The 25793-nt window shown below is 37.4% G+C and overlaps 1 protein-coding gene across 2 annotated transcripts in view; it reads right to left on the bottom strand.

Moving 5' to 3' along the window:
• Positions 1-25793, bottom strand: part of BRIP1 (BRCA1 interacting helicase 1) — a 183491-nt gene that overhangs the window by 93325 nt on the left and 64373 nt on the right. For both annotated transcript variants that reach the window (XM_045985542.1, XM_045985543.1), the window contains 5 exons: positions 21197-21329; positions 7681-7835; positions 6243-6408; positions 6005-6145; positions 1647-1808 (listed from right to left, as the gene is read on the bottom strand). In XM_045985542.1, coding sequence (XP_045841498.1) covers positions 1647-1808; positions 6005-6145; positions 6243-6408; positions 7681-7835; positions 21197-21329 — 757 coding nt within the window. The remainder of the gene's footprint in view (positions 1-1646; positions 1809-6004; positions 6146-6242; positions 6409-7680; positions 7836-21196; positions 21330-25793) is intronic.

The raw sequence follows: 25793 nt of genomic DNA on the forward strand, positions 1-25793 counted from the left end.
CCTACGAAGTGATATATTTCACCTATATTAAGAATTAGAATATATTGTTAAACTACTGAGATTGACCAATGAAAATTTTATTATTTGAGAAAATAATAAAAGATACCAAAAGATATGGTTCATTATTCAACAGTCTGTTTTTTCACTGTAACTTTTTCAATGGCAATTATATTACTGTCAATTTTAATAACTTTATATTAGATTTGGTTTTCCTGTATATACACAAAAAACAGAAACAAACAAACAAAAGATACCAAACTACTTCCTAGCATATAAAGAATCATTCTTACAATGCCTTTGAAGCCTAGAATATGAAATCTTTCATTTACTCCACTGGGCATTTCTGGCTCACTTTCTGGGATTGTTACCGAGATTCTACTCTTCTCTAGTTCCAAACTTTTTGGTTTTCCTTAACATAGCTGTTTGGTGTAAATGTTCACACTCTGGGATAAACATTGCTTTCTATGAAGAATTTTAAAGATGTTTATGTTCACTTTATTTTTGGATGTTCTTGTTAAAAAAAAAAAAACTATTTGATTAAATTTCTTTTGAAAGAAATTCCTTCAATTTATCTACAGGAAGACTAAGTTACTGTCTCTGTTTAACAAAGTATGTGTCTTAGTCTCCTTCAGGCTGCTATAACAAAATACCTCAAGGTGGATAGCTTTTAAACATAAGAAATTTATCATGTACAGTCCTAGAGGCTGGAAAATCCAAGATCAAGGCACCAGCGTGGTAACATCTGGTGAGGGCCCACTTCCTGGTTAATAGCTGGCACCCTTTCTCTACATCCTCACATGGTGGAAGGGGCAGAGTTTCTCTCAGATCCTCTTTTATAAACATTAATCCTATTCATAAGAATTCTGACCTCATGACTTAAGCACCTCCCTAAGGCCATACTCCTAATATCACCATCTTTAAGGGTCACTTGATAAAGTCTTTTACTCTCAGGAATTATATGTGGTTTTAATGCTTTGAATATTAGGACTAAAATACACTATAGAACTCAATTTTACACAAGAAAATATTATTAAAAATCAGAATGACTTTAAAAGCTTGAAAAATATCTAGCCAAATACATGAAATAAAAAACATGAGTAACAAAGGAAGTCTGACTTTAGATTCAGATTAATGAAACATTCAAAAGTATCATTTATGGGACGCCTGGATGGCTCAGTGGATTAAAGCCTTCAGCTCGGGTCGTGGTCCCAGGGTCCTGAGATCGAGACCCGCATCAGGCTCTCTCCTCACTGGGGAGTCTGCTTTCCTTCCTCTCTCTCTGCCTGACTCTCTGCATACTTGTGATCTCTCTCTGTCAAATATATAAATAAAATCTTAAAAAAAAAAAGTACAATTTATGAAAGAGAAGAATGCTTTCCTTAAGCTATGAAAAAAATCAAGCTGTCCCTAAAATAAAAATAATGTACACATAAACAGTCCTTATATAACTAACCTTGCTTGAAGACTTTTAATCTCTTAGAATTTCAAGTAAAATAGTGATTGAGCAAGCAATATCTTAATAAATAAGTAAAATTATATATGATGCTTAGAAAACTAATTTTTCTGTTGCTTCTGAACTCTGGAAGCTTATCATGGTAATCCCGTGTGATTTTTTAAATGCAAAAGAAAAAATAAATGTTGCCTACCTTGTAAGATGGCAAGAAACATAGAATTCCTTGGCTCACAGTATGACACACAGATAACACAAGTTCTCCCACTTCATCCTGGAACTCAAATGTTTCTGTGTGCTGGAAAGTAGCACAGAGATTCCGACCCTTGGGGCCTGACCCAATGGTGCCCACCCAAACCTAGAATATAAATATGTCATATTAGAGTCATGCCTAAACTATGTAAATTAGCATTTAATTGAGAGCCTTAATTTTACTATGTCAAAAGAAAATCAAGCAACAAGTTTAGAGGAAATTTATTTTTAAATTGTTGGTGTTTTTTTATTACCATTAATTATATATATATGCATATATATATATATAATATATATCTAACTTACAGAAATTTTACTTTAAGCAGACCACTTACCACTTACAATAAAAGCAAAAAATTTTACTTATCCACTTCTTCAATAGCTTAACAAAACTAAGCATGTAACAAAATTTTGTGGGATGTGAACAAATGAAATGAGTAAATCAGAAATGATTCCAAACTCTTACAAGATGTACAATCTGCTGAAGGTAAGCCTCTAAGACTCAACTATGACAAGAACTAAGTACATTCAATATTAATATACTTAACAAATTTACAAACTCACTGATGCTCAAAGATCTATAGTCTTAAAATATCAGACCCACCAAATTTTAGTTATTTGCCAATTGCTCTACATTCATATAGACCTAGCTTTCGTATACTTAATTTGACTAAGAGAAAGAAAAAACTTATTAGTAATCTAAAGACAACAAAGGCTTCAGATTGTTGAAAAATGTAATAGTCTGATATTTTCAAATGATGTATAAGACTGAGGTACATTTTGCAGGATGACATCTGATGGACATCAGTTTAACCAACTTTTAACTAAATGATTAACTAGTAATAAGACAAACTGATATTGTTTCCTGACATGAGGCAAGGGGAAGTAACAATATCAACTATATAGTAATGTTACCAAACTGCTTAACTTGAATCTTTTTTTTTTTATGATTTTATTTTATTTATTTGACAGAGAGAGAAAGCACAGCAGGGGGAGCAGCAGGCAGAGGGAAAGGGAGAAGCAGGCTCCGGAGCAGGGAGCCCAACTGCGACCTGAGCAGAGGGCAGATGCTTAATGACTGAACCATACAGGAGCCCCTAACCTGAATCTTATCAAGGAGAAACAATCATATAAAATCCAGATTATAAAAGGGGAGCTTGGGTGGCTCAGTAAGTTAAGCTTCTGCCTTTGGCTCAGGTCATGATCCCAGAGTCCTGGGAAAGAGCCCTACGTCGGGCCTCCCTGCTCAGGGGGGATCCTGCTTCTCCCTCTCCCTCTGCCTGCCACTCTGCCTACTTATGCTTTCTATCTCCGCTGTCAAAAAATAAAATCTTTAAATCCAGATTATAAGACATTCCTCAAGATAACTGCTAACTTGAATTCTATAAAAATGTCATGAAAGATAAACAAAGACAAAAAAAAGTCAAAAAACAGTTTTAAAGACTAGAGATATTAAATCAAGTGTAATATGTAATACTCAATTGGATCCTGGATCAAGAATAAAAATAAGGAAGGGGCGCCTGGGTGGCTCAGTGGTTTAAGCCGCTGCCTTCGGCTCAGGTCATGATCTCAGGGTACTGGGATCGAGTCCCACATCAGGCTCTCTGCTCTGAAGGGAGCCCGCTTCCCTCTCACTCTCTCTGCCTGCCTCTCTGCCTACTTGTGATCTCTGTCTGTCAAATAAATAAATAAAAATCTTTAAAAAAAAAAAAGAATAAAAATAAGGTATAAATACATTTTGGAAATAACTGAAGAAATACAAATATGGACTATTGCACCAATATTACATTTCTTGGGTATGATCATGGTATTGTGGTTATGTAGGATTATATACTTGTTCTTTTTTTTTTAATTAACGATTTATTTATTTGTGAGGCAGGGAGAGAGAGAAAGAGAGAGAGGGAGAGAGAGAGAGAGAGAGGCAGAGAGGCAGAGAGAGAGGAAGGGAAAGAATCCCCAAGGCAAGTCCCACATAGGGCGCATTGGGTATGGGGCCTGCCTGGGATTCTCTCTCTTCCTCTCCCCCTGCTCCTCCCCCGCCCTCTCTAAAAAAAAAAATAAATAAAAAATAAAAATATTTTTTAAAATAGAATAACTCGGGGTACCTGAGTGGCTCAGTGGGTTAAAACCTCTGCCTTTGGCTCAGGTCATGATCTCAGGGTCCTGGGATTGAGCCCCATGTCGGGCTCTCTGCTCAAGCGGGGAGCCCACTTCCCTTCCTTTCTCTCTGCCTGCCTCTCTGCCTACTTGTGATCTCTGTCCGTCAAATGAATAAATAAAATCTTTAAAAATAAAATAAAATAAAATAGAGAAACTCAAAAAAGCCAAGAGTTTATTCTTTAAAAAGATTAAAAAAGCAATAAACTCAAACTGACACTGATTTTAAAAAAAAACTAAAACCAGAAAATACAAATTGACAATATCAGGTAGGGAATAAGGAGAACATGACGGCAGAACTCACAGATATTAAAAAGATAACAACCACTTCACAATAAAATACAAATTTTTAAAGTTGGGGGAAGTATTATAATAGAATTCAACTGAATAATTAGCAATTTTACTATTATGACCCCTCGACATAACAGGTTAAATGGGCTTTTGTGTACTAGATTGAGAACATAAAGCCTATAACAATAGTCTTATGAGAAAATATATGTTCATTTTATTAATGACTTCCCATATTTATTTGGACTTCTAAAAAAGGCAACTTAAAACTACAGAACATAGAGAGCACTTGTTATGATGAGCACTGGGTAGTCTATGTAAGAGCTGAATCACTAAATTGTACACCTGAAACTAATATTACACTGTATGTTAACTGGAATTAAAAAAAAATCTTTTAAAAAAGTGGAACTTGGGGCACCTGGGTGGCTTAGTGGGTTAAAGTCCCTGCCTTCGGCTCAGGTCATGATCTTAGGGTCCTGGGATCAAGCCCCTGCATCGGGCTCTCTGCTCAGCAGGGAATCTGCTTCCCTTCCTTTCTCTCTGCGTGCCTCTCTGCCTACTTGGGATCTCCGTCTGTCAAATAAATTAGTAAAATCTTTAAAAAAAAATGTGGAACTTAAAAATGTGTATACACACACACACATATATGCCTTCAAAAGGAGAAAAAAAAAACAAACAAACAATGAGCAATGAGATACATCTTGCACCTATTCGAATGGCAAATAAAAAGATAAGAAATAAATGTTGAGGATGTGGGGAAAAAAAAAATGTGGAACATATATTTTTTCTTCACTATTGTTTGTAGCAATGTCTCTAAACAGGAGCACTCTGGCACTATAGAAAGCACAATTCTTGGTTATATAGGAGCTTAACAATCAAGGTCCCAACTTACTAAATATTACTAGTTCCTCCCAAGTAATTGTGAAAACTCAAAATGTCCCTACACATACACCTTGGTTGAAAACAACAGCTTTATGGGGCATCTGGGTGGCTCAGTCAGTTGAGCATCTGACTTCAGCTCAAGTCATGACCTCAGGGTCCTGGAATCAAGCCCAGCATCAGGCTCTGTGCTCTGTGCTCTCCCTCTTCCTCCACTCATGCTCTTTGTCTCTCCAATAAATAAATAAATTTTTTTAAAAGAAAAAAAAAAAAAACAGCTTTATAAAGAACTAGAAATGTGTTAGGTGTGCAGGTGCTAAGTATGTAGCATCACAAAATTACTTTATAAGAAGAAGCAGAAGGTAGACTGACAAATAACAATTCAAATTTTCCTAGGAAATTAAATAACATTTACCGTGGTATTGTTATAAAACATTAAAATCTTAAATTACAGGACTCATGAGAGTACTTTTAATTCATTTCAGATATTCAAACATATGCTGAATATTTGCCATGTATATATACATATATATGCTGAACACTATTGTTCGGTATTAATCTAGGTGCACTGGAGGACTGGGGACACAAAAAGAAGAATAAGGATATATCACTGTCTGTTGGAAAAGAGAAACACATGAACAAATAATTATGCAATAGGAACTATGGCAAACACATTAAATTTTTGTTTTGTTTTTAATTCCCATTTTTAAAAACCTAAAACATACTTAAATGAAGAAACTGCAATAAATCTTTCCATCAAAAGTGTCTATTTTTACTCACTGAACTGAAGGAAAGGTATTTATCAATATTTCCTTCTGTTGGTATTATTCAAACAGCTGACAGATTTTTCTTTTGTTATAAAGCTAAAATGTTGAATTTCCTATCAGGTTATGTTAGTACTTCAGGTACCTTCTAATTTTCTTTATATAAAATTATATTGCAGCAAAAAGACTGAGAGGCTTCAAAAAACATACTAACCTGTGAGTTATTAATGACATGATTAGCCTCCAGCTGGATAGTAAATGTAACACCAAGTTCCGATGAAAAGGATTTCATTGGTGATAATGTCCCAGATGTCAAAACAATTGTCCAAACTTTGCCATTAATATCTGAAAAGGCCTAAAAAGAAACAATATTAGATACATAAAATCATCTTTACAAGAGTAAAACATGGAGCAAAATGACAGAATTTTCATTTACAACATGATAGGCTTACCACAGCTGGATTTAAACACCAAAAGTTAAGCACATGAACTGCAGTTTTCTGTCTTGAACGTTTCTTATTTTTTGCCAGAGCAAAGAATCCATTTTTATCTGAAGTATCAATCTGATTTATCCAAGAATAAGTCTGTTGAATAGCAACTTTATAATCATCTGCAAATCTGGATGAAAATAAAATGGTAATTAAATGGCAAAACTTTATGAAACACATAATGTCCCAGCTACATAAATATAAAAACTGACTGAATTAAAACCAAATTGAGAGTCCTGGTATCTTCCCACTCAAAGATAACATCTTCCCCACCAACAGCCCCTACCACTAATTAAATTCACTAATTCTGATAGAAAATGAGCCATTAAAACTTATAATCAACTTCCTTTTAGAGGTTAGATACTATCTAAACATCCATCCCTTAGCATTTACCATCCCCATGTTCAAACAATACATAAATCAAGGGAAAACCAGAATTAAAATCCAGCTCTCCAAAAAACTAGTCTAGAGCTCTTTGCACTCTGTGTTACATTATCAGTCACGAAATAGATTAAGTTATCCTTAAAGAAACTAAACAGTGGATTATACTTTTTTATTACATGAGAAAATTGAAAGAATTTTTACTCAAAGTTTTAAAAGTTTAGGAAACTAGTTATAAATTTTAAGTTCCTTTATAATATGGGTTTCAGTCTTCATTAAGTTTTTTTTTTGTCTTCATTAAGTTTTAATGAAGGTATTGATCTCTGTGATCCCATCCAACTTAAAATTTCTTTCAATAAGAGGCTATGCACACTTCAGCTTCAACAGATTAAAATATAGTATTCTACCCCATGTCTTCACAATAATAGTGACTGTTAAGAGACATCAGATCTCAAAGTTCAAGTCAGGGACCCTATAATCCTTGCAGAGAATTTTATAAAAGTACTGGGAGCTAAAAACTATAAAACATTTAGAAGAAAACATGGGGGGGTGTGCCTGGGTGGCTCAGTCAATTAATGTTATGCATATTTTACCATAAAAAATTGGAACTAGATAGTACTATAATTCAGTGAGGGATTGAATGAGGGGAGTTAACTGTTTCTCGTTTTTCACGTTTCACTAAATAGAGGCTTTACACAATGAGACTTTCTGACAGTGAAGAAACATATCTAAAACTATCCTTAAAACCTAAATATTTAAGTTCAGTCATACACAATTATAAATTTAATACTGCATTAACTAAAAAATGTATCAAAAATATACCTACTTTTTTATTTCAATACTCCTTTTCATTTATGAAAACTAATTTTAATTGATCAAAGTCTGTACCAACAAATAAGAACAATATTTATACCACTTCTTTACAATGAACCTAGGTACTCACACAACCTAAACACATGCTGGCACCCAATAAAACTAAAATTTTTAGAAGGGAAAATATAAGTCATATATATTTACTAACCTGCTATTTTGCCTAAAAAGATAGTCAAACACCATAAAAAGTCCTTTGAGCATTATTTGAGTTGATGCACTAATAATCGGTACTACTCTTGCCTCCTCTTTACCATGAATTGGTAAGACTTTTTCTTCTTTTTGAAGAACAGCAGAAAAATGTCCCTATAAGAAATTACTATTATTAAGTACATTGCAGGAAATGGGAAGAGGAAAACAAACTCCTGAAAACCATAAAACTCAAATGAAGTATACATTGAAATTTTAGGCAAACATTGCTAATACACAAAACAATGTTTTAAGTTCCTACATATTCCCTCAATTGGCACCCTACACAAAAGTACCTCTTTAAGTCTCTTATACCACCAAACATACATTTCACTTATGTATTCTCATCAATATACTTATATCATAACTTTTTATTTAGTTAATACTTATTTTTAACAAAATTGTGATCATATATATTATTATGGCTAACCCATAATTATATGTGCTTTCTTATGTAACATTTACTTTTAATTTACTTTTTTTAGTGTTTATGCTTAAATCAGCCTTTTTAACAAATTATCACTTGTTAAAGATAATAGATAGATGATAGATAGATTCCCATATATTCCCAAATTCTCTTCAAAGTCAAAAACACTTTAACAGTAAGTAATATATTTAGGAGCTTCATTACTTCTTAGGCAATCAGTGTATTATTTAGTGCCCTTCAAAAGTAATGAACTAGGCATGCCTGGCTGGCTCACTTGGTATATCATGCAACTTTTGATCTCAAGGTTGTGAGTTCGAGTCCTATGCTGGGCATAAAACTTACTTTAAAAACATAAAACAAACCAAAAACAAAAAAACAGTATGACAAACAAAAAACAGTAAAAAAGGACTAAATAAAAATGTATCAAATGGTTTCTCCAAAAAGAGTTTTAAAAGATTTGATATATAGGTAAATGCCTGAATTACCTCTAGGTAGTATTCCAATGATGAGAATAATATGACCATATGACAAGAAAAAATTTTTAAATGACTCAAGGAAACAATACATGCTACATACAAAATGTATGCTAACTGGCTCATTTGTTTTCATGTGGCTCTTAAGTTTTAATGTTCTGAAGTCAGATAGCAGTGAACCGTTGCATAGTTTTGTGACTAAAAACTACGGAACTGTGTATTTTAAAGGGTATATTTTATGGCATGTGAATTATATTTCAATCAAACTGTAAAAAAAATTAAAGAATTTTAAAACAATACAGTAGGGGCATCTGGGTGGCTCAGTGGGTTAAGCCTCTGCCTTCAGCTCAGGTCATGATCTCGGGGTCCTGGGATTGAGCCCCGCGTCGGGCTCTCTGCTCAGCAGGGAGCCTGCTTCCCCTTCTCTCTCTGCCTGCCTCCCTGCCTACTTGTGATCTCTCTCTCTCTCTCAAATAAATACCCAAGAAATAAATAGAATGTGGTGGAGTTAGGAAGAAAGAAAATAATCATTACTTATAGACAGTATCATTACATAGAAAATTTAAGAATCCATAGACAAATCTATAAGATAGTTGAACAAAGTGGTTGGCTGCAAGATAAATAAATAAAAATCCACTACCAATTTTATACAGCAATAACTAGAAAATGCAATTTTTTAAATACATCATTTGAAAAAGAAACAGACACTTTAACATAGTTAGGAATAAACCTATCCAAAACACCTAAGACTTTTAAAAATAAAATAACAAAATTTTATTGAGATATAGGACATAATAAATGAAGAACTTTATACATCATGTTTATGAATGGGAAAACTCCTGTACTATATATAAATAAATAATTCTTTCTAAATTCAGTGAAATTCTAACCAAAATTCCAACAGAAATTTTCATGGAAATTTGCAAGCTAATTCTAAAATTTATTTATCCCAAAGGATAAATCCCTCTACCCTCTGCTCTGTATCTCTCTCAAATAAATAAATAAGATCTTAAAAAAAAAAAAAAGAATATGTACACTCACAAAAATCCTACACTGCAATTAAAAATCCCTGGTGGTGAGTTTTGAGACACAACATCTAAAGCATGATCCATCGAAGAAAAAATAGGTACGCTGAACTTTACCAAGACAAAAACCTTGTTTCATAAAAGACACTGTTAACAGAATGAAAAGACAAACCACAGACTGGAAGAATATATCTGCAAACATGTATCTGATGAAGGACTTGTATACCAAATATACACAGAATACTTAAAACTCAACAACAGGAAGATAAAGAACCCAACTGAAAACTAGGCAAAAGATTTGAAGAGGCATCTCACCAAACAGATGTATAGATGGCAAAAGAGCATGTGAAAACATGTTCTACATTAAACATCAGTAGGGAATTATAAATGAAAAAATGTAAGGTGCTACTACACATCTGTTAGAATGGCTGGTATTCAAAACCCAGACAATTCCAAATGTTGGCAAGAATGTATAAAAAAAGGAACCCTCGGGGCCCCTGGGTGGCTCAGTGGGTTAAGCCTCTGCCTTCAGCTCAGGTCATGATCCCAGGGTCCTGGGAGCAAGTCCCGCATCAGGCTCTCTGCTTAGCAGGGAGCCTGCTTCCCCCTCTCTCTCTGCCTGCCTCTCTGCCTACTTGTGATGTCTCTCTGTCAAATAAATAAATAAAATCTTTAAAAAAAAAAAAAGAAGAAGAAAGGAACCCTCATTCACTGATGACGGGAATGCAAAATAGCACAGCCACTTTGGAAGACAGCAGTTTCTTTCACAGCTAAAAACAGTCTTACCATACAATACAGTAATTGTAGTAAATATTTATGCAAATGAGAAGAAAGCACACCCACACAAAAATATGCACACAAATGCTTATAACAGCTTTATTCAAAATTGCCCTGCATCAGACCTATCCACAGAAACCTGGCAGGAAAGGGCTGGCAGGATATAAACGGGGGTACCAAATGAGAAGAACATGCAGCCAAGAAAACTTTATCTAGCAAGGTTTTCATTCAGAATGGAAGAAGAGATAAGAGCTTCCATAACAGAAAGAAATTGCAAGAATATGTGACCACCGAACCAGCCCTGCAACAAATATTAAGGGGGATCCTGTAAGTGAAGAGAGAGCCCAAGAATAACACAGAGCAGAATGAAACAGAGACAATCTATAGAAATGGGGGCACCTGGGTGACACAGTTGGTTAAGGTGCATCAGCTCAGGTCATAATCTCAGGATCCTGGGATTGAGCTCCACGTCAGGCTCCCTGCTCAGTGGGGAGCCTGCTTCTCCCTCTCCCTCTGTCGTTTCTCCATTGCTTATGCTCTCTCTCTCTTGCTCTCTCTCAAATAAATAAATAAATAAATAAAAACTTTATTAAAAAAATGTACCAAAACAGGGACTTTGCACACAATACAATGGCACTAAATTCACATCTTTCAATAGTTACTCTGAATGTAAATGGACTAAATACTCCAATCAAAAGACATGGGTATCAGACTAGATTAAAAAAAACCAAGACCCATCAATATGCTGTCAACAAGAGACCCATTTTAGACCTAAAGACTCCTCTAGATTGAAAGTGAAAAGGTAGAGAACCACTTACCATGCTAATGGACCTCAAAAGAAAGCTGGAGTAGCAATCTTCATATCTGACAAACTAGACTTTAAACCAAAGACTATAGTAAAAAATGAAGGACACTATATCATTCTTTTTTTTTTTAATATTTTTTGTTTATTTGACAGAGATCACAAGTAGGCAGAGAGGCAGGCAGAGAGAGAGGGGGAAACAGGCTCTCCGCTGAGCAGAGCGCCCGATGCGGGGCTCGATCCCAGGACCCTGAGATCATGACCTGAGCTGAAGGCAGAGGCTTAACCCACTGAGCCACCCAGGCGCCCCAGGACACTGTATCATTCTTAAAGGGTCTATCCAACAATAAAACCTAACAGTTGTAAATATTTATGCTCCCAACATGGGAGCAGCCAATTATATAAACCAATTAATAACCAAAGTAAAGAAACACATTGATAATAGCATATTAATAGTAGGGGACATCAATGCCCCACTCACAGCAATGGACAGATCATCCAAGCAGAAGAACAACAAAGGAACAAGGGCACTGAAAGACACACAGGATCAGATGGACTTCATAGATATATACAAAACATTCTATCCTAAAACACAGAATACTCATTCTTCTCAAGTACCCACGGAACTTTCTCCAGAACAGATCATATACGGGGTCACAAATCAGGTCTCAACCAATACCAAAAGACTGGGATTATCCCCTGCATATTTTCAGACCACAATGCTTTGAAACTTGAACCCAATCACAAGAGGAAATTTGGCAGGAACTCAAACATTTGGGAGGTTAAAGAGCATCCTACTAAAGAATGAATGGTTCAACAAGGAAATTTAAGAAGACTTTTAAAAACTCATAGAAACTAACCAGAATGAAAATACATCTGTTCAAAACCTTTGGGATACAGGAAAGGCAGCCCTAAGAGGGAAGTACATTTCAATATAAGCCTCTCTTGAAGAATTAGAAAAATCTCAAATACAGAAGCTAACCTTACACCTAAAGGAACTGGAGAAAGAGCAACAAATAAGGCCTAAACCCAGCAGAAGAGAAAAAATAAAGATTAGAACAGCAATCAATGAAATAGAAACCAGAACAGATCAACAACTCTAGAAGCTGGTTCTTTGAAAATATTAATAAGATTGATAAACCACTAGTCAGACTTATCCAAGAGAAAAAAGACACAAATTTATAAAGTCATGAATAAAAGGGGAGTGACCCCAACCAACATCAAGGAAGTACAGACAACTTCAAGAACATATTATGAGCAACTATATTCCAACAAATTGGGCAATCTGGAAGAAATGGATTTATTCCTAGAGACGTATAAACTACCAAAATTGAAACAGGAAGAAATAGAAAATCTGAACAGACCAATACCCAGTAAGGAAACTGAAGCAGTAATCAAAAAACTCCCAAAATAAAATAAAATAAAATAAAAGAATCCAGGGCCAGATGGCTTCCCAGAGAAATTCTACCAAACATTTAAAAAAGAAATGATAACTATTTTACTGAAGCTGTTTCAAAAAATAGAAATGGAAAGAAAACTTCCAAACTCATTTTATGAGGCTAGCATTACCTTGAACCCAAAACCAGAAAAAGACCCGAACAGAAAGGAGAATTACAGACCAATATCCTTGATCAACATGAATGCCAAATGTTCACCAACATACTAACTAACAGGTCCAACAGTACATTAAAAGGATTATTCAAGAGGAGTCAAGATGGTGGAGGAGTAGCAGGCTGAAATGACATCAGGTAGCAGGAGTTCAGCCAAATAGTTAGTAAACTATTCTGATCACCTACAAATCCAACAGATCAAAAAGAAGAAGAGCAGCAATTCTAGAAACAGAAAATTGGCCACTTTTTGAAAGGTAGGACGTGCAGAGAAGAGAATCCGAAGCGACAGGAAGCGAAGCGACCGCAAGGGGAGGAGCTGGCTCCTGGCAAGCGGTGGAGCAACAAAGTACAAAATCCAAACTTTTAAAGTTTGCTCCACTGAGGGACATCACTCCAGAGGCTAAGCGGGGGTGAAGCCCTTGCAGATACAGTGTGGTCTCAGGTCCTACGGGGTCACAGAAGGATCGGGGGTGTCTGAGTGTAGCAAAGCTCGCAGGTATTAGAGCAGGGAAGCCCGCCACAGAGACGGAACCGAGGAGTGAGATCTCAGCTCAGGATTACCTTAAACTGTGATCTGTGTCACAGTCAGACCACTGCTCTTTGAGCAGGGACCCCACAAGTATCAGATAAGGGGAGACCCACCAGAAGAGCAGAGTAAGAGGAATCTGCTGGGTTTGGGGACTCCAAACAGGGCTGTGTGTCAGAGGCAGAAACACTCGGTCACAGGCCGTGTGAGCTCGGAGCGCGGCCAGAGACCAGGAAGACGGGAGTGATTAAGCACTTTTCTTGGAAGGCGCACTGAGGAGTGGGGCCCTGAACTCTCAGCTCCTGCAGGTGGAGACTGGGAAGCCACCATTTTCATTCCTGTACTCCAAAGCTTTACGGAAAGCATTCAGGGAACTATAGCTCCTGAGAGGGAACCTAAGCAGATTACTTAGCCTGGCCCCTGGCAAGGGTGGCACAATTTCTCCTTGGGCAAACACACTTGGGAATCACTACAACAGGCCCCTACCCCAGAAGATCAGCAAGAACATCCAGCCAAGACCAAGCTCACTGATCAAGGAGAACAGTGGAATTCTAGAGGAGGGGAAAGCAAAGCATGGAATGCATGGCTTTCTCCCATGATTCTTTAACTTGCAAAGTTAATTAAATTTTAAAATTTTATTTCTCATTCTAATTTTTTCCTCTTTCATCTTTTAACGTTTCTTTAACTAGTTTATCCTAACAAAACCTGTCTAAAAAAATCTTTTTTTTAAATGATCAATATGTGTTTTTCAATCTTTTTTTTTAAGATTTTATTTATTTATTTGACAGAGATCACAAGTAGGCAGAGAGGCACGAAGAGAAAGAGAGGGGGAAGCAGACTCCCTGCTGAGCAGAGAGCCAGATGTGAGGCTTGAGCCCAGGACCCTGGAATCATGACCTGAGCCGAAGGCAGAGGCTTAACCCACTGAGCCACCCAGGCGCCCCTAAAAAAAATCTTTTTAAACCTTCATTGTTATAGTCATATTTTATCCTTTGTTGTATCTAATTTTATTTTTTGTATACATATAGGGTTTTTTTGGGATACAACTTTTTCTAATAGATCAACATATACCCTAAATCTAGCACAGGGCTTTGTTCTAGTCTCCTGCCTAAGCAAATTCTCTCCATGTTCTTTTTCTTTCTTTTCCCAACTAACTTATCAACTCCTTTTTTATAATTTTTTAAAATTTGCATCTTTATAGTCATATTCCCTCCCTTCATCGTGTTTACCCTTATTTGTGTGTGTGTGTGTGTGTGTGTATATACACATATATATATATGTTTTTCTTTAAAATTGTGGGAGGTAGATTCTTCTGAGAACAAAATACACCCAAAATCAAGTGGGTGGCTCTGTTCTATTCCCCAGTCTAACATATATTTTTTTGTTTAATTTTTTTTAACTTCTTTTAACCCCTTTGCTTCTCCCCCCAATTTGGGGTCTCTCCTGATTTGGTTAACATACATTTTTCTGGGGTCTTTGCCACCCTTTTAGTATTTTATTCTCTCATTCATATATTCTTATTTGAATAAAATGACAAGGCGGAAAAACCACAAAGAAAAAAACAAGAGGCAGTACCGAAGGCTAGGGAACTAATCAATATGGACATTGGTAATATGTCATATCAAGAGTTCAGAATGACAATTCTCAAGGTGCTAGCTGGGCTCGAAAAAGGCATGGAAGACACTAGAGAAACCCTGTCTGGAGAAATAAAAGCCCTTCTGGAGAAATAAAAGAACTAGAATCTAACCAAGCTGAAATCAAAAAACGCTATTAATGAGATGCAATCAAAAATGGAGGCTCTTACTGCTAGGATAAATGGGGCAGAAGAGAGAATTCGTGATATAGAATACCAAATGATGGAGAATAAAGAAGCTGAGCAAATGAGAGACAAAAAAAAACTACTGAACTACAAGAGGAGAATTCGAGAGTTAAGTGATACCATAAGATGAAATAATATTAGAATAATTGGGATTCCAGAAGAAGAACAAAGAGAGAGGGAGCAGAAGTTATATTGAGGCGAATTATTGTAGAGAATTTCCCTAATATGGCAAAGGGAACAAGCATCAGAATCCAGGAGGCGCAGAGAACCCCCCTCAAAATCAGTAAGAATAGGTCCATAACCCGTCATCTTATAGTAAAACTTACAAGTCTTAGTGACAACGAGAAAATCCTGAAAGCGGCCCAGGACAAGAAGTCTGTAATATACAATTGTAAAAATGTTAGATTGGCAGCAGACTTATCCACAGAACCCTGGCAGGTCAGAAAGAACTGGCATGATATATTCAGAGCACTAAATGAGAAAAACATGCAGCCAAGAATACTATATTCAACTAGGCTATCATTGAAAATGGAAGGAGATATAAAAAGCTTCCAGGACAAACAAAAACTAAAAGAATTTGCAAACACCAAACCAGCCCTACAGGAAATATTGAAAGGGGTCCTCCAAGCAAAGAGAGAGCCTAAAAGCAGTAGACCAGAAAGGAACAGAGACAACATACAGTAACAGTCACCTTACAGGCAATACAATGGCACTAAATTCATATCTCAATAGTTACCCTGAATGTAAATGGGTTAAATGCCCCAATCAAAAGACACACGGTATCAGAATGGATAAAAAACCAAAACCCTTCAATATGCTGTCTACAAGAAACTCATTTTCGACCCAAAGACACGACCAGATTTAAAGTGAGGGGTGGAAAACGATTTACCATGCTAATGGACATCAAAAGAAAGCTGGGGTGGGAATCCTTATATCAGATAAATTAGATTATAAGCTGAAGACTATAATAAGAGATGAGGAAGGGCACTATATATCATACTCAAAAGGTCTGTCCAACAAGAAGATCTAACAATTTTAATTATCTATGTCCCTAACATGGGAGCAGCCAACTACATAAACCAATTAATAACAAAAATCAAAGAAACACATCGACAATAATACAATAATAGTAGGGGACTTTAACACCCCCTCAATGAAATGGACAGGTCGTCCAGGCAAAAGATCAACAAGGAAATAAAGGCCTTAAGTGACAAACTGGACCAGATGGACATCACAGATATATTCACAACATTCCATCCCAAAGCAACAGAATACACATTCTTCTCTAGTGCACATGGAACATTCTCCAGAATAGATCACACCCTGGGTCACAAATCAGGTCTCAACTAGTACCAAAAGATTGGGATCATTCCCTGCGTATTTTCAGACCATAATTGTTGGGTCCCCAATGTTGGGTCCCCCAATAATGGGTCCATGGTCAAAGGAGCGAGACTGATACAAAGCGAAGGTCAAGCAAAGCTTTATTTCATGCCAAGCATCAAGAATCAGAACAACCATCAAACAGACTGGTCGAGGCCGCCCCTTACAGAGAGGACGACCCCTCCCTGCTTTCCAGACTAACTTTTATAGAGCAAAGGCCATGTGGTTGGACCTGGCCACACACAGGCGGCTAATTGAATTACAATTCACCCCATAGTAGCTAGGGAAACTAGCCTATCACCTTGGTAGCTAGGAGACAGTATGTGCCCCCACTGATTGAATGTCTCCACCTGACCTGACCCACCCTTGTATTTGGGCCATTATCTCCACTTGACCTAACCCACCCTTGTATCTAGGCTGTTACCCAGGACTGGTATCCCGGACTTTCTTTTAAGTAAGTTTCCCTGGGGCGGGGGGGGGGAGGGGGGGCAGGGTCAATTTAAGTTTTACTGCATAAACAACAAAATGGCTGTTCAACAGAGGTGGGGTTGCTCTGGGTAAATAGGCCCTTACACAATGTTCTGAAGCTAGGACTCAATCACAAGAGGAAAGTTGGAAAGAACCCAAATACATGAGGCTAGAGAGCATCCCACTAAAGAATGAATGGGTCAACCAGGAAATTAAAGAATTGAAAAAAATGCATGGAAACAAATGAAAACAAAAACACAACTATTCAAAATCTGTGGAACACAGCAAAGGCAGTCCTGAGAGGAAAATATATAGCAACACAAACCTTTCTCAAGAAGCAAGAAAGGTCTCAAGTACACAACCAAACCCTACACCTACAGGAGCTAGAGAGAGAACAGCAAAGGAAGCCTAAACCCAGCAGGAGAAGAGAAATAATAAAGATCAAAACGAAATCAATGAGATAGAAACCAAAAAAACAGTAGAACAAATCAACATAATTAGGAGCTGGTTCTTTGGATGGATAAACCCCTGGTCAGACTTATCAAACAGAAAAGAGAAAGGATCCAAATAAATAAAATCATGAATGAAAGAGGAGAGATCACAACCAACACCAAAGATATACAAACAACTATAAGAACATATTATGATCAACTATACACCAGGAAATTTGACAATCTAGAAGAAATGGATGCATTCCTAGAGACTGAACTAGGAAGAAACTGAACTAGGAAGAATTAGAAAACCTGAACAGACCCATAACCAGTAAGGAGATTTAAGCAGTCATCAAAAATCTCCCAACAAACAAGAGCCCAGGGCCAGACAGCTTCCTAGGGAATTTTATCAAGCATTTAAAGAAGAATTAATTCCTATTCTCCTGAAACTTCCAAAAATAGAAATAGAAGAAAAACTTCCAAAATCATTTTATTAGGCCAGCATTCCCTTGATCCCAAAACCAAAGACCCCATCAAAAACGAGAATTTCAGACCAATATCCTTGATGAACACAGAGCAAAAATTCTCACCAAAACACTAGCCAATAGGATCCAACAGTACATTAAAAGGATTATTCACCACGACCAAGTGGGATTTGTTCCAGGGCTGCAAGGTTGGTTCAACATCCACAAATCAATCAATGTGATACAATACATTAATAAAAGAAAGAACAAGAACCATATGATACTCTCAATAGATGCTGAAAAAGCATTTGACAAAGTACAGCATGCTTTTTTTTTTTTTTAATATTTTATTTTTATTTATTTGACAGAGAGAGAGGTCACAAGTAGGCAGAGAGGCAGGCAGAGAGAGAGGGAGAAACAGGCTCCCCACCGAGCAGAGAGCCCGATGCGGGGCTCAATCCCAGGACCCTGAGATCATGACCTGAGCCGAAGGCAGAGGCTTAAACCACTGAGCCACCCAGGCGCCCCACAGCATCCTTTCTTGATCAAAACTCTTCAAAGTGTAGGGACAGAGGGCACATACCTCAATATCATCAACGCCATCTATGAAGAACCCACAATGAATATCATTCTCAATGGAGAAGAACTAAGAGCTTCTCCGCTAAGGTCAGGAACATGGCAGGGATGTCCATTATCACCATTGCTATTCAACATAGTACTAGAAATCCTAGCCTCAGCAATCAGACAACAAAAAGAAATTAAAGGCATCCAAGTCGGCAAAGAAGAAGTCAAACTGTCACTCTTTGCAGATGATAGGATACTTTATGTGGAAAACCCAAAAGACTTCACTCCAAATCTGCTAGAACTTGTACAGGAATTCAGTAAAGTGTCAGGATATAAAATCAATGCACAGAAATTGGTAGCATTTCTGGGGCGCCTGGGTGGCTCAGTGGGTTAAAGCCTCTGCCTTCAGCTCAGGTCATGATCCCAGGGTTCTGGGATCGAGCCCCGCATCGGGCTCTCTGCTCTGCGGGGAGCCTGCTTCCCCCTCTCTCTCTACCTGCCTCTCTCCTAGTTGTGATTTCTCTCTGTCAAATAAATAAAATATTTAAAAAAAAAAAAAAGAAATTGGTAGCATTTCTATACACCAACAGCAAGACAGAAGAAAGAGAAATTAAGGAGTTGATCCCATTTACAATTGCACCCAAAACCATAAGATACCTAGGAATAAACCTAACCAAAGAGGCAAAGATTCTATACTCAGAAAACTATAAAATACTCACGAAAGAAATTGATGAAGACACAAAGAAATGGAAAAATGTTCCATGCTCCTGGATTGGAAGACCAAATATTGTGAAAATGTCTATGCTACCTAAAGCAATCTACACGTTTAATGCAATCCCTATCAAAACACCATCCATTTTTTCGAAGAAATGGAACAAATAATCCTAAAATTTATATGGAATAAGAAAAGACCCCAAATAGCCAGAGGAACGTTGAAAAAGAAAGCCAAAGGTGGTGGCATCACAATTTCAGACTTCAAGCTCATTACAAAGCTGTCATCATCAAGACAGCATGGTACTGGCAAAAAAACTGACACCTAGATAACTGGAACAAAATAGAAGGCCCAGAAATAGACACTGACCTCTGTGGTCAACTCATCTTTGACAAAGCAGGAAAGAATGTCCAATGGAGAAAAGATAGCCTCTTCAAAAAATGGTGTTGGGAAAATTGGACAGCCACATGCAGAAAAATGAAACTGGACCATTTCCTTACACCACACACAAAAATAGATTCAAAATGGATGAAAGACCTCCATGTGAGAAAGGAATCCATCAAAATCCTTGAGGAGAACATAGGCAACAACTTCTTCAACCTCAGCCACAGCAACTTCTTCCTAGAAACATTGCCAAAGGCTAGGGAAGCAAGGGCAAAAATGAACTATTGGGACTTCATCAAGATCAAAAGCTTTTGCACAGCAAACTAAACAGTCAACAAAACCAAAAGACAACTGACAGAATGGGAGAAGATATTTGCAACAACATATCAGATAAAGGGCTAGTATCCAAAATCTATAAAGAACTTATCAAACTCAACACCCAAAGAACAAGTAATCCAATCGAGAAATGGGCAGAGGACATGAACGGAAATATCTGCGGAGAAGACATCCAAATAGCCAACAGACACGTGAAAAAGTACTCTACCTCACTTGCATCAGGGAAATACAAAAAACCACAATGAGATACTACCTCATGCCAGTCAAAATGGCTAAATTAACTAGTCAGGAAACAACAGATGCTGGTGAGGATGTGGAGAAAGGGGAACCCTCCCCTACACTGTTGGTGGGAATGCAAGCTAGTGCAGCCACTCTGGAAAACAGCATGGAGGTTCCTCAAAAAGTCAAACATAGTTACCCTACGACCCAGCAATCGCACTACTGGGTATATATCCTAAAGATACAAACGTAGTGATCTGAAGGGGCACGTGCACCCAAATGTTTATAACAGCCATGTCCACAATAGCCAAACTATGGAAAGAACCTAGATGTCCACCAACAGATGAGTGGATAAAGAAGATGTGGTATATATATACAATGGAACACTATGCAGCCATCAAAGGTAATGAAAGCTTGCCATTTGCAACGACATGGATGGAACTAGAGGGTATTATGCTGAGCGAAATAAGTCAATCAGAGAAAGACAATGATCATATGATCTCCCTGATATAAGGAAGTTGCGAGGCAAAGTGGGGGTTTTGGGGGTTAGGGAAAGAAAAAATGAAACAAGATGGGATCGGGAGGGAGACAAACCATAAGAGACTCTTAATCTCCCAATACAAACTGAGGGTTGCCAGAGGGAGCGGGGGAGGGAGAGGGTGGTTAGGTTATGGACATTGGGGAAGGTATGTGCTATGGTGAGTGCCGTGAAGTCTGTAAAACTGGCGATTCACAGACCTGTACCCCTGGAGCTAATAATACACTATATGTTAATTTAAAAAAAAAAAAAAAACCTGACAAAATAATTTTAGAACTTAAAAATATTGACTTCTTTGAATTTGAACAAAGCAATTCATTCCTTTAAGCCTTAATTCTTTCAAACTAAATAATGCTATTTTTTAATCCCAAATTTACACCATTAGTTAAAGATTAGCAAACTTAGATAATAAAATACAATTTTAAAATAGTTAAATTAGTTTTTTAAGTATGGATTAACTTATTCACTGTTAAACCATTTCTAATGCACTAAATAAATGTCACAGGTAGAAAAAAAATCTTACCTGCAATATTGGAAAAGTAGCAGTGGTGATGCCCATTTTGTGTAAATTTAAGAGCATTTCACTTCCACTCCATATTTTACAGGATGATTCATAATCCCTTTCCACAAGATGTTCAGTGTTTGCTTCCAACCAACTAAAATAAATTAATTCCCAAATTAATTAAGTAAAATAAAACAATTCCATCAACTAATATCATCCTTACATGCACTATTTCAACAAAACAAAGAACTATGATACATTGATCATATTCCTTGAAACTCTTGGGATACAAATGTGAATTAAGACATCTTTTTTTTTTTTTTTTTTAAAGATTTTATTTATTTATTTGACAGAGAGATATCACAAGTAGGCAGAGAGGCAGGCAGAGAGAGAGAGAGAGGGAAGCAGGCTCCCTTCTGAGCAGAGAGCCCGATGTGGGACTCGATCCCAGGACCCTGAGATCATGACCTGAGCCGAAGGCAGCGGCTTAACCCACTGAGCCACCCAGGCGCCCCAAGACATCTTTTAAAATGCATGCATGTTTCATATTGCATGATAAACACTTGCATAGTTAAAATGTTTTATTCAGAAAAGAGAAACATGCATGTGATTTCCCAGTTGTGATTTTTTAAGATTCACACTTCTTTACTTTATCTCTTCAACTGAGAACAAGGTATAGAAGCTGATCACAAATGTGCATAAAGAAAATATAAAACAATCTAATAAAAAATTAAGCTGTTACTTTTTTTTTAAAAGATTTTATTTATTATTTGACAGAGATCACAAGTAGGCAGAGAGGCAGGCAGGGGGAAGGGGGGAAGCAGACTCCCTGCTGAGCAGAGAGCCCAATGCGGGGCTCGATCCCAGGACCCTGAGATCATGACCTGAGCGGAAGGCAGAGGCTTTAACCCACTGAGCCACCCAGGCGCCCCTAAGCTGTTACATATTAAAACAAAAAAGAGTTACTAGAAAATATATTCATTTTTACGTATACCTACACATTTTTACATTTAGTAAGTACTTAAATGCCTATATTATGCCAGACACTGTACTGGTACCAGAAATACAGCAATAAGTAAAATAGGCAAGATCCTTACTCTTATGAAAATTACTTTCTACTAAACAGAGAAATAAACTTAGATACATGAAACAAGAAAATATCAGGTAATGAAAAGTCATATAATGAAAATAAATTAGCTTTATGTAGTCTACGTGCTATTTTAATGTGAATGACAAGGAATTTCTCCTTGAGGTGACATTTATTCTAACAACAGAATGCAAAAGTACCCAGTCATGAAGGATCAGAGAAAGAAAAACAAAACAAAACAAAACAAAACTCCAAGCAGAAAGAACAGCTAGTGCAAAGATTTTGAAGTGGTTAACAAATATTTCTTATTTAAAGACCTGACAGAAGGCCACTGTGGTTGCAACACAATAGGCAAAAAGGAAGAACATTTAGAACAATGTTAGAATGTTTAGCAGGAATCAGATCATGTTGAGCCAAGGTAATGAGTATGGATTCTATTCAAAATCCAGTGGGAAGGTTTTAAATGGAGGGTTAATTGACTGACTGAAAGAATGTGGGCCTGTGAGCAGGGGTGTAGGGAGGACCACAGGGAGGAGAGAGACAATCTTGAGCAGGCTCCACACCCAGCACAGAGCCTGATACCGGGCTTAATCCCATGGCCCTGAGATCAGGATCTGAGCCTAAGTCGAGTCAGATGCTTAACTGAGCCACCCAGGTGTCCCTTAAATGGAGTATTTTAAATAAGAGAGAGACAATCTGGGGTGCCTGGGTGGCTCAGTTCATTGATCGTCTGACTTTTGATTTCAGCTCAGGTCATAATCTCAGGGTCATGAAATTGAGCCCCCTGTCTGGCGTGTCCAGAGTCTGTTTTAGATTCTCTCTCTTCCTTTCCCTCTACCCCTTCCCTGACTCACGTACTCTCTAAATAAATAAATACAATCAAAAAGAGAGAGAGAAAATCTCTTTTAAATATTTAAAAGGTGATTCCAGTTTCTAAGCTAGAATAGATTATAGGCAAAAGGCAAGAGAAAAGCAGAGACCTGCTGGACGCTGTTAAAGAATTCGGTTAAGAGATGATTCTAGGATAATAGATATGAGATTGAAGGATTTGGGATATATTGTACAGGTGGCATTTATTAAATTTAATGATGAGTTGGATGAGGTGAGGCAGTAATTAAGGTAACAGATTTTTGATTTGAGGAACTGGCTGGTACTGTTTGCTTAGATAAGAAGACTGGGCATTTGGGAGGAGTAGGGAAGGGAAGGGAAGGAGTTTGTTTGGTAAAGTTGATATTAAAATTCAAACAGATTATAAAGTACAGTTGGATATATGAAAATAGCATTCCAGAGACAGACTAGAATCTAGATTTATTACTGATTGGGTTAGGCACAGATTTAGACCTTACTAGTACTACTATGGTACTCAGTTATATAATTTAGGCAACGTACAGAGATAGAGAAGAAATGAGATCTCAGTACCAAGTCCTGAAGCACTTCAACATTTAGACATCAAACAGAATAAGAACTATCAAAAGAAATTGAGAAAAAATGAACTGTGAGGAAGAGCAAAACCAGAAGGTCTCATAGAGGCTGTCTAGGAAAAAGTACTCCTCTATGTCTCCTCTTGTCTCACTACTTCACTTCTGACATATTTGGTCACTAAATTTAAGTGGGGTTCTTTTTTCCTTACACTAAGCAATTCTCCAAGACACTAGCTGGGTGTCCTACAATTCAATTCAATGCTGACACTAACTGGAGTTAGCACAGACTCCACAGGCAAAGCATTCAGTATCACAAGACTGTCCTCCCCGCCTCTTCACCTCAGATGTCAGCATTAAAGTCCAAGTTGTCATCTGTACTTCTGACCAAGCAATTATAAATCAGAGGTTCCCAGCACACCTCTTCAGGTTTGATCATTTACTAGAACAATCCTCAGAACTCCAGGAAATACCTGTTTACCAGTTTTTATATAATAAAGGATACAGATAGAGGGCCAGATGAAGAGATAAATGGGGAGAGGTTTGGAAGGGTCTGAGCACAGAAGCTTCTATACCTGGAAAGGTAGGATGCTCCAAGAACATAAATGTGTTCACCAGTCTGGAAGCTCTCTGAATCCTGGCTTCATCACATAGGCACGATCTATTATCAACTCAATCTTCACCCCCTCTCCCCTTTCCAGAGGGAAATGGGGCCGAAAGTTCTAAGCCACTAATCATGGTTTAGTGTTTCTAGTGACCACCCCCATCCAGAAGCCCACCAAACACCACCTCATTAGAAAAAAAGACAGTCCTAGCACCCAGGAAATCCCAAAGGATTTAGGAGTTCTGACAGGAACTGGAGTCAAACATGCTCTTAGTGCTCTTTTCACTTAGGAAATTACAAAGGTTTTAGAACTTCTGTATCAGAAACTGGGGACAGAGAGCAATGTGCATATATTTTCCATTATTTCACAGAAGTTAAGCCAAAAACATTATTCATAGAGATGATAGTCCACAGTACCCAAATGACACTGCTGAGAGGCTGAGTAAGATAATAGGAAATTAACCTTTGGATTGGAACATACAGATCACTGGTGACCTTGATAAGAATAGTTTTAGTAGAATTCTGCAGACAACCCAACTGAGATCAGTAAGGAAAGATTGGGAAGTGAGAAAACAAAATTAAAACTATAGACAACTCTTTCCACAAATTCTGCTGTGAAATAAAAATGACAAACTGCTACATGACAAAAATACCACAAGGAAAGACACAACCACATGGCAAAATAGGGGGAATGTATTTGCAACTTTTATCATAGACAGGCAAAGGGTTAATGTGCAAAAAGCTTCTACAAATCAATAAGAACCATAACAAAACCAAAAAAGGACAGAGATCTACACAAGATCCACAATCTACAGAAAAGGAAATATAAATGGCCTTTAAAAATACTTAATATTGGGGGCACCTGGGTGGCTCAGTGGGTTAAAGCCTCTGCCTTCAGCTCAGGTCATGTTCCCAGGGTCCTGGGATCGAGCCCCGCATCGGGCTCTTTGCTTGGCAGGGAGCCTGCTTCCTCCTCTCTCTCTCTGCCTGCCTCTCTGCCCACTTGTGATCTCTGTCAAATAAATAAATAAAATCTTAAAAAAAAAAATACTTAATATTGGGGTGGTTGGGTGGCCCAGTAGGTCAAGTGTCCTTCCCTTGGTTTTGGCTCAGGTAGTGATCTCAGGGTTGTGAGACTGACCCCCACGCTGGGCTCTATGCTCAGTGCTGAATCTGCTTGGGACCTGTCTCCCTTTCTTTCTGCCTCTCCTCACCCCCCAACCTGGTCTCTCTCTAAAATAAATAAATCTTTTTAAAAAAATGCGTAATACCAATCATATTAAGAGAAATGTAAGTAAAAACTACACTGAATGGGGCACCAAAGTGGCTCAGTCATTAAGTGTCTGCCTTCAGCTCAGGTCAAGATCCCAGGGTCCTGGGATTGAGCCCTACATCAGGCTCCCTGCAAACTCATCAAGTTGTATATACATTAAATATTTACAGCTTTGTGTATGTCAATCATACTTCAATAAAATGGCTTTAAAAATAACATTTTTATGTTTAAAATAA

Source organism: Meles meles, chromosome 18 (assembly GCF_922984935.1).
Source record: "Meles meles chromosome 18, mMelMel3.1 paternal haplotype, whole genome shotgun sequence".
Lineage (NCBI taxonomy): Eukaryota > Metazoa > Chordata > Mammalia > Carnivora > Mustelidae > Meles > Meles meles.